We start from the raw sequence: 11025 nt of genomic DNA, 5'->3' as shown, positions 1-11025 counted from the left end.
TGCTAAGCAGTTGAATAATTTAATCATGATCTTTTATTTATATGCCAGATCTTGAATTTTTGGCAAGGTTATAAATCTGCACTGTACTAGTTTGCTATTTTTAAATTAAACTTTCAATTACTTTTGATTTTTAAAAATGTTTGTTATTATAGCAATTCCAGAATAAAAACTGCTCCTTCAAAAGCTGTTCCTTCAAAAAGAAAGGGTTGGAATGAGGTTTTTGCAATTTAAAAAATTTTTTGTCTTAATTTTCTTTTTAAATTTATTTTATTTACCGTTTTTTTTTAATTTTTTTTGTGTGTTTTTTTAATTTTTTTCTTAACTAATCTATTTTAACCATAAAAAGAAAATTTTGTTCTCTACTTTCACTGTTACAAATTTTGTTTTAAAATTATGTGGTTTCACTGTTGAACAGTTTAAACAAAGCAAAAAGTTGAATGTGCAGCTTTGGTTCTAAGATTTGATTCTATGCTTTAAGGCTAGTAATAACCTTTCAATAATTAGAAGAAATTTGTGTGTTTTGATCATCTACTTCTGCATCAAGTCCCATTTCTATTTTGCTTAATTTGCTATTTATTAAAGGGGGTCCAAAATTCGATATTTTTTGTTTAACCAGTTATTCTTATTTAATTTTTTTAGAAAAGTTTTTTCTAAAAAAATTTTTAAAAGTAGGAGAGTCAACCACAAAAAAACAGCAAAAACAATTCAGTTTTTGCTGTTTTTTTGTGGTTGACTCTCCTACTTCTATTTTTAGCAATTTAAAAATATTAAAAATCTCAAAACTAGATATCTTTGCAGCATATTCTTTGTGTGTAAAGTTACACAAATGTTACGCAAACGTTAAAATTTATGCAACTTAACAACTTAAAGTTATGCACATGTTAAAATTATGCAACTTAAATTTTGATTGGATAATTTCGAATTAAAATAAATAAAAGTTGCATTTAAACAAATATAAGTCTTATCTCTAGTGTAAAAATTTGCTTTTGATTTACTTCGCTAGAAAATATTAATTAATTAAAATATTAATTAATGCTATTAGTTTTATAAACTAAATTTAGATACCAAATGAAATAAAAAATATTGCAACAAGAAGATACAAAGAAACAAACAAAGAAGACAAAGTAATAAATAGTTGAATAATAAACTAGTAAACAAATAAATGAAAATTAATAAACTTCTTAAGAAATCTCCAAGTTATTGTCAAATTTTATCATACAAAGTTGCCTTTACTAAGGGTTGTTTTTGTACTTGTATTTAATAAAGTCAACAATAAATTATCTTTTAGAAATTTTCTTTAAATAACTGCTCAGTAGTTGTAGAAGCAGTTTTGTATATACGCATCAAAAAATTTAGGTGATTGTATCATTCTTGCAGATATAGTTTTGCAAAACTCAGCTATATTTCTCCAACAGAAAATAAGAAAGTATTATGGGTTTGGAAAAAGATACAATAATGAAAAAACTCATGTATTACATTTTTTATCCATTTTTTGCAGTTTATAAAACAATTATAAATAACATTGAACTTAAGCGTCAGCGTGGCATTCATTAGCTTTGGAAATACCGTTGATTACAAAATTCTCGTGGTAATATGCTTAAATATCCAAACCATTGAGAAGTCAAGATTCAGGTAATTTAGAAATATTTTGGAAAATGTGTCTCATTGTTAAAAAATTTAAAGTACAGTCGATAGCAGTGACAGAAACAACTAAGACATAACAGGCTAGCAAAAAAAGAACTGTAAGCTTTACATAAGGTGTCCAAGAGAAATCAAACCTTAGCTTGTTTAAAATTACATTGCAACCCATTTACTTTCAAATCAGATGTCAATAAATATATTGAAAAAGAGAAAGATCTGTTAAATGTTAAAAATGATTGATAAATGAGATATTTATTTTAGTGATAAAGTAGATCATTGCAGCAAAGATTTACTTTATTTAAAATCATAATTGTTAGTAAAAATACAAAAAAATGTCTTATGTCTACAGAAGAATAAGCTAATAACTTAAAGTTTCTGCTTGGAAAGACCTCACAACAATCTACAATCACCTAGGAATCACCTCAAACCTCTTGATTCTGAGAAAAAATTTCAATCACTGCATTGCGGCTGCTAGGAAATTATTTTGGATTTTTACTAGTAATTATTACAAGTTGCTCCTTACATGAACTAATTTCATGTATAATGCCTAATTTTTTGCTGTATTTATAACTACTTTATATTTTCTAACTCATTTATAATTGAAGTCAGTCTTTTTTGGTTGCAATTGCATGTCACATTTTTTAGTTGTTGATTCAGACATACTGAAGCCAATCTGTTAAATTGTTTTATAAACTTTCTGCAGTGCATAAACAGCATTGTGGTGAGCAGAGCAGTATGGGTCTGAAAAGCTTTTCAAAATTGATATTTTAAAAGGAATAAAACCTGTTAAAGTAGATTTGATTGTAATATTCCCTAACTGGTCAGCTTGTTATTGCATATCAAATTATCAATGCTAACTGATTTAAATGTGAAGTATCCAGTATTTAGTCTACCGATACAGAATAGTATTTTGCATCTTTTGTTTCTGCCTCATTAACTGGTCATTTATAGTTCTAATTAATTGATTACAAATTGTTGATAACAAAAAGGTAGGCTTCATTCATCTAATTCGTCACAAATTATTAATGACAAACATGATGACCTTCATTCTTCTAAATTTACTAACCAATAATTTAAACAGGTTTTTTCATCTTTCACAAATAGCTTACATTAGAACAAAATATCTCAACAGTTTTTGGAGAATAACCAATCACACTGAACTTTCTTAATGTTTAATTGCACTCAAAAAACAATGATTATGAACAATGTTGCTTAAACATATAGCTTGGAAATATATCCTTTTAAGTGCTAAAATTGCTCTTGATGTGTTGACAACTAGAAATATTTTGGAACAGAAGAAATTGCACAAAACATCAGTTACTGGTGTTTTGTGCAATTACTTCTGTTTCAAAAAAATGCTATCAACTATTAAATTGCTGTTTGATAGTTGCCAGGCTGCAAGCAATCTCTATTTTCGGTTCTCTACTTTTAAATTTTGTATTAACAAAAAGCAAAGAGGAGAATTAAAGAGCAAGAAAGTGGTGGACAGAAGAAAGTGGTGGACAGAAGAAAGTGGTGGACAGAAGAAAGTGGTGGACAGAAGAAAGTGGTGGACAGATGAAAGTGGTGGACAGAAGACTTTAAAATTGTATGGAAAAAAGCCGGAAAAAACTTTGAGAAAAAAAAAGAAGATAAATAAAAGTTTTTTGAGCCTGAATTCAGATAAAAGAATGGGACAAGTTTTGGTTGATGTTTAAGCAGGGACCATGGTAATATTTGTAAAAAAGTAAAAAAATGCAACATTACAACAATAGGATAGAGGCTCATACTTATAATGCATTTTGGGAGTTTGTCTAATAGAGAAAGGATATTATTAAAACAACCAGTATAATTGTGACTACAGTATTCCATACAAGGATGAAGTATATATTTATAGAAGTAGAGAAAGGAATAAGGGGTAAGAAAATGGCAAAAATAATAAAAAGAGGCAATCTCAGCAGATACTAACTTTGCTAAGGATTGGATATAAATATTTTTAATCTAATTCACTTCCAACAAAGCTGCAACATTCACTATTAAGTTGGGAGTTACTGGGAAACAAAGAATAGAGTTAAAGAGCAAGAAAACGGTTGACAGAATATTTGTAGAAAAGTTGTATGTTGTTTGAGACAGGAAAACATGAAGATATATAGTATAAAAAAGTTTTTAGAGCATGCAGGAACAGATATGGTAAAAGGAGGCTTTACTGAATGATTTTAAGCGAGAATGAGTTTTGGTTGATGAAGTTAGAGATGATAGCTCCTTTGAGCAGTAACTATGATATTATTTGTAGAAAAGAGAAAGAGATGCAACCTTACAATGATGGGAGAGTGACTTAAGAATTGCAGATAAAGAAGGTCCAACTACATTTACAATGGGTTAATGATGCTCTTTCTTTTCTAGACTATGTCTTGAAGAGCAAGACAAATAAGAGATTTCTAGAAGTAGAGAATGAAATCAGGAGTAAGATAATGGTGAGCATGATAAAGAGATGCAACCTTAGCAGATGATAATTTTGTAATCGATTGTATATATGGTTACCATGGGAGGTCAGTAGTGAATGTATAAGAAGGCGTGAAAGAGAGGACTCAGTGAGAAGGTTGCCATTCATTAATATAGAAATTTTGACATTATTGCAATAGTTGTTTGCAGTAAATAACTCAGTTTTGTTGGAGTTAAAGTTCACAAGCCCCAAGCTGTTGCAGAAGTGAGATCTGATTCAAAATTGGCTGCCTGTACTAACTAAAAGAAAACTTTTTTTCAAGATAGGAGTATAAAGTTGAGTCATTAGCAAATTGAGCCACTTTAGATGTAAGGTTTGGAGAACACTTTTGAGTTTTGGAGAACACTTTTTCAAAACTAAGACAGGAATGTCATCAATAACACAAGTCATAAAAATATTTAATGGAGAAAAGACTTAAGCAACAAAAGCCGGAGTGATTTGGATGTGTAACAATGAGTTCACATGTTTAACTGAAATGGCAGGAAGAGTATGCCCATTAGTTTTTGTCAAAGCATTACTTTTTATATGAAAAGATAACATTAAAAAGCCTTTTATTCAATCTATTTTAAAAATATTTTGTAAATAATTTAACATTAATTCATTCTATTCATTTAACTATTTTAGTTTATTTAATTAATTAAAAAACTGTTTTAAATCTGTTTTAGGATCCAGTTGGTGTATTAAAAATAAAATCGCAATCTGGAGAAAAACTTCTTGTAAATGATCCGGGTATAATAATTGATATGATAAATGATAATTAATTTTAATGTTATTTATAAAACACAATGTCTTGGTTTATAATATAATAGTCTTGGTTTATAATATAAGATTATTATTTCTAGAATATTTTCTGATAATACAAGAAATTTATAAACCTATTTCAAAGTTTTATGCTTTACATAAAAATAGTTTTTTTACCAAAATAAGTTTATGAAATTATTTATTTTTGTTTATAATAAAAAAATTAAAATTATAATAAAAAGTCATTATAAATATATTCTTGCACAATTTCTATAAAAAAGTTAGCTAAGGTTTTAGTGATTAAATGATGTTTAAAAATAAAACTGTGTAAAAAAAATTAATTTAAAAAAAAGATTAATGGTCTCACTTAAAAAAAATATGATTTCAAGATATTCAGTGTGGAAAATATAGTGATGATTTTGACCCAGATGATAGCATTAAAGAAGAGGCAGATGAAGAGAGTGAGCATGAAGATGAAATAAGTGAAGAAGACAAGGTATGTACAAAAATATATGTAAAGTTTTTGGATTTACAGTTTACATTTTTCTCATAAAAGTTAAAAAATTTATTCACATCTATGTATTTGGTACTCTAAAGAAATTTCACTTTTTAGAGCAATTTCTTAAGTCAAGATGAATATTCATCAGAAGAAGATGAACAAAATAATTTACATTTGACTTTTACAATTGAAGATGCAAAGGTATAAAACGTTTTTTCAAAGTCATAATATAATTTAGAAAAGTTTAATGAAATTCTATGTTTTTTTTTTTTTACTGTTTACATACATCGCCTAAAAAATAGCTAGAAAATGTGAGGGGTGCTATTACATCAACTGACAAATATGTAAAACATGCAAGAAGTACTGGCACATTGACTGAGGGTTATGAGTAGGACAGGCAATCTAGCAATTAAAAAAAAAATTTTCAAACTTTTTTTTTTTCTTCTGAGTTAGTTAAAAAAAAGTTTACATTTTATGGTAATAATTTAAGATGTACAAGCTAGAGTAAATATATATATATATATATATATATATATATATATATATATATATATATATATATATATATATATATATATATATATATATATATATATATATATATATATATATATATATATATATATATGAGGTTGGCAATAATTTGCCGACCTCAATCTTTTACAGGTTGGCAGTTAGGTTGGCATAGCTGAATGCCGACCCTAATTTCAAGGGTTGTATATATATATATATATACATATATATATATATATATATATATATATATATATATATATATATATACATATATGTATATATACATATATATATATACATATATATATATATATATATATATATATATATATATATATATATATATATATATATATATATATATATATATATATATATATATATATATGTATGTATATATATATTTATATATATATATATTCTTAAGGTGTTTTTAATTTTCGCTTTTATAAGTTTTTATAAAAAAATTATTTAAAAGGAAATTTTAGTTCATTTTGTTTTAAATGCATAAGGTGTTGCGTGCATGCTTGCAGACAGATTCAAGTGTAATGCAAAGTCTGAAAGAGGTAAGTTTTTTTTTAATTTTGTCTACAATAATTTTTTTGTTTGTCTACAATAAAACATTGTTGGCATAAAATGTGTTGATTAAAAAAATCACTTGTTGCAGATAAAAATAATTTAAATTATTTAATCTGAGTATATCTCATATAACAAATTAATCTAACATATAAATTATGAAATTGTCATTAAATTATTTTGTTTATGAAACATTTGTATTTAATTTTTAAAATACTCATTACTATTTCATTATTTTAATAGTTAAATGGTAATAATTAAATTGAATATAATAAGGGCTGATTTGTTCAAAATTATGATTATAATAAAATATAATGACAGAGAAATTGATGGATTGATATAGACAATGCTGAAGCTGTTTAGGTCTAGAAAATTTCACAGACTAGAAAGTAAATGTATTCTAGTTTATTTTTTTCTTCTTTTTAATATCTTTCTGTGCTTTTTAATACTTTTTGGAATTTTTTCAGTCTTTATAAGTCAACATTAATGAAAATAGTCAACTCCTATGAAAATAATACAAAAAAAAAGTTAACAAAAAATTTCCACATCTTTGTATTAGTTCAAGTTCACATATATATAATTTAATATGATTAATTTAATATACCATTGTATTATAAGTTTTAATACACCCTTGTATTTATAATTTATTGCACACTTATATTTATAGTTTAATACACTCTTTTTAAAAAATTACCACATCAGTAACTATGTGTCAATAACTCCAATTTAACAATTTGTAATACCACTGCATTATATTTTTTTATACACTATTTAGGGTTACAACATTTTTGTATCCTTAGTTTCCGATATAAAAAAAAGTCATTGGTTTTATCAAATTTTTAAAAAAAAATTTACTCCCAACAACCCTTGATTACTATGTCCTATATATCATTACAATATATTTTTTCTGTAAGTACCTGGGTCTGGGTAAGTAACCTGGGTCTCAAAAGAATCAGAGCTTTATATATATATATATATATATATATATATATATATATATATATATATATATATATATATATATATATATATTACATACATTGTTATAATATATATACTTTACATATATACATTTTATTTAATACTATGTGTGTTTTATGTATTATATAGTGATGCATTTCCTATATATTTAAAAAATTTTTTTTCTACTTATAGTTATAAATTATTTAATACATTTTACAATTTTTATATGCTTAAAACCACTTTTAAACCCTTATACTTTTTAAACCCTAATACTTTTTAAACAAGATTTATGTGAGGTTACAAGTTATTAATCTCATTCTAATGCGCAATTAAAAGAAAAATGGGCTAGTGAGGACATTAAATAATATTTTATATAAGGTATTATGAATTGGCTTATACTATAAATATATCAGTATGCTTATATCATTCGCTGAAACAACAAACAAATAGTATACAGGGTAAACAAAATTATTTAGTAATAAAGTTGAATATAATATCAACTCACTTTATGATATCATAAATGATTTATGAAATCAGATAGCATAACATTTTTTCTAGAAAAAAAAATCTATATAAACATTAAATCAAAAAAAAAAAAAAATTATATTGAAGGAAAAAAATTTGTTTCATAAATAAATTTTAAAATAACTTCTACCAGGTTTTTATTAAAATAAAAGTGAATACTTAAAATCAAATTTATGTTTTATTTTGTTTTATCAATCAGTGTCAGTTGTATACTCATGATTATTTTAACTTATCTTTTTTATTTGAATCGAGCAAACACAGCTATTATAAACACTGAATAAAATAAAATTAAAAACAATTTTAGTTTAACTAATAAATTATGCAACCACAGCAAAATAGTTTTTAAAGTTAAAATCCTAAACATAATATATTAAAATGAATTTTAAACACTAAACTATGATCTATATATTAAATACAAATTGCACTAACATGTCACTAAAATGATTTTGTCATTAAAAATAGAATGTAATAAGTAGAAGTGTTACCAAAAAATAAAATTTTTTTATAAAGTATTCCATATAAAAATTACTGTATAAATGTACTTGAAAAAAAAAGGTGTTATTTAAAGGATAGTGATAATGAAGATAACAGTTTGGAAATGGAAGATGAATGTGTATCGGAAGATAGTGGGTCAGTTGTTTCTGATGAAAATATCTTAGTGGAAGATTTTGAGGATGATGTTGATGAATGTACAAAAAAGAAAAACAATGATGTTCTGGAACTAACTTCAGGTTCATGTTTGATTCTATGCTGATTTGCTCATGTTTCAAAAGCTAAAAAATTAACAGAAATATTTTTTATTCCAGTTTCTACTGTTCAGAAGCACTGCCCTGTTTCTTCAAGAAAACAACATAAGTCAGACAGTTTTATTCCTAAAAATATTTCTGCTGATGTTCTTGCCGCAATAGAGAAAGAAAACAAGCAACTTGCTGAGTTTCACGGTTATATATTTTTACGTATAAATTGTATTTTAGGTTAACTTTAATTTCTTATTTATTCAAATGTGGTTGCAAATTTATTTTAGAAAAACGGAAATCAGAATCTCCTTTACGCACAAATCTAACCGCTCCAGGATATGCTCAGGTGCTTTATTTTTTTTTTTTTTAATAGGTAAAAAAAAAGATAAATTTCTTTTTTTAATTTTATTTTCATTTTCTTTTTGAATAGAATTAAAGTTAAAATTTTAGACTGTTTATGAAAATAAACCTGAAACATTAGAAGATCGACCGCAAACAGTACCTGCTCTAACAGAAGCTGACATTAATACCATAACTCAAAAAGTACGTAAAATGACAGGAAGGTAATATATTTTAAAAATAGTTTTTACCTGGTTTTATTATTTATTTATTTTTACCTGGAAAAATTAGATAAATCCAGATTGTAAAAAGCAGTTTTTTTTAAAAAAATAAGCAATAACAAAAAGATTTTTTTATTTGTAAAAACGTGCTCTAATTCCTTTATTTTGTCCAAATTAAAAAAAACCCTGAGAAATAATCACTTTTATGCAATGTTTTTGAGACATATTCAAGCTATTTTTTTTGATAAGTTTTGATAAGTTTTTATAAATTATTATATATTTTATACAAATTTTATAGTTTTTTTTAATTTAGTTTAAGATTTAGTTTGTTACATATTTTTTTATTATTAAGACAACAACGGAAGCTTTTAAATATGTTGGCTGAGCTAGAGGCACCCGAATCTTTGATAAACACATGGAGCAATTCTACACATGACTCTGATAAAAATAAATCTTTTGCTAATAATGTATGTCAAGAAGAAAATGGTAAGAGTAAATTGCTTTTATTATTTAGTTGGTTAACAATTTTTTATATAAACTATTATTTCAAATGGTTTTTTAATTCATTTATGATTTGAAACTTTTTTAGATAGCGAAATTGTAGGGCCAGGTACCCAGGAACAGGAAGGGTTAGGAACCATTGGGTTTAATACCATATCAAAAGAGAATTCCATAACAAACAAGTCTTTCCTTTTGAAAATTGAATTTCACAGTAATTGGGGAAATGAACACTACATTGGTTTAACTGAGGTAATAAAATTTTTCTACTAATATATTATTTTATATTATATATATATATATAATATAATATGAAATAATATAATAGTATTATATTACTTTTTATTATATTATTAGTTTTATATTATATTATATATATATATATATATATATATATATATATATATATATATATATATATATATATATATATATATATATATATATATATATATATATATATATATATATATATATATTAGGTAATGATTTTTTTTTTAGCTTGAATTCATTGATATAAACATGAAAAGTTTGGTTGTAAAAGAAAATGACATTAAAATTGCTAGTTCCCACTTAGTATTAACTGATGTAAAAAGCTTGATAAATAAAAAAACAAAGGTTTTTAACTTTTTTTTTATTTCTATAAAAGTAATATACTTTCATGTAAATTGTATGAAATTACTTTATCAGTGCCAAATTATCACTTTTTGGAGTCCAAAGTAACCAAAAAGGTTTAACATCATCATCAATTAATCGGACCATCTCTTCAAATGTTGAGTAATAGTTTTTCTCGTTTACAATTTGACTTTTTTGGTTTAGAAAGCAATTTTTTGCATGTCCAGTAACATTGTCAGACAACTGCTTCTATATTCTCAGTGTTTATAACCAGCTAATTGTATTAGTGGTAAGGAAAACAGTTTACACTTCAAACAATAAACAGCCCCAGATGGTGAATAGAGTAACTATTATTCTTTCAAAAGATTTTCCATTAACTTTCCTTGATGTAAAAAGAAAATTTGTTGCAAAGCAATTTGTATCTTTGCGCAACTGTAGAGGTTTTTCAAAACTAACATTCCAATACTGACATTTAGCTTTTCAATCTAAAAACTAATGCTATTTTCATCCAAGCAAGTCCATAAACCTTCATCATTTGATTTGTTACTGTGACACAATACAGCAATATTATCCTTCTCATTATTATTTTAAATAGTGGGGTTGTTTGGTTATTGGCAAATAAGTTTGGTTGGAATTTGAATCTTATACAATACCTCTTCCAATCAAATTGGC

General features: G+C 25.0%; 1 protein-coding gene across 1 annotated transcript in view; it reads left to right on the top strand.

Moving 5' to 3' along the window:
- Positions 1-11025, top strand: part of LOC100211521 (katanin-interacting protein) — a 56640-nt gene that overhangs the window by 21425 nt on the left and 24190 nt on the right. The window contains exons 5-16 of the mRNA XM_065803186.1: positions 153-216; positions 4789-4852; positions 5254-5360; positions 5478-5564; positions 6392-6445; positions 8512-8674; positions 8750-8884; positions 8968-9026; positions 9131-9243; positions 9593-9726; positions 9830-9990; positions 10240-10356. Coding sequence (XP_065659258.1) covers positions 153-216; positions 4789-4852; positions 5254-5360; positions 5478-5564; positions 6392-6445; positions 8512-8674; positions 8750-8884; positions 8968-9026; positions 9131-9243; positions 9593-9726; positions 9830-9990; positions 10240-10356 — 1258 coding nt within the window. The remainder of the gene's footprint in view (positions 1-152; positions 217-4788; positions 4853-5253; positions 5361-5477; positions 5565-6391; positions 6446-8511; positions 8675-8749; positions 8885-8967; positions 9027-9130; positions 9244-9592; positions 9727-9829; positions 9991-10239; positions 10357-11025) is intronic.

Source organism: Hydra vulgaris, chromosome 08, assembly GCF_038396675.1.
Source record: "Hydra vulgaris chromosome 08, alternate assembly HydraT2T_AEP".
NCBI classification, from domain to species: domain Eukaryota; kingdom Metazoa; phylum Cnidaria; class Hydrozoa; order Anthoathecata; family Hydridae; genus Hydra; species Hydra vulgaris.
This window is presented reverse-complemented; position numbering and strand designations above follow the sequence as displayed.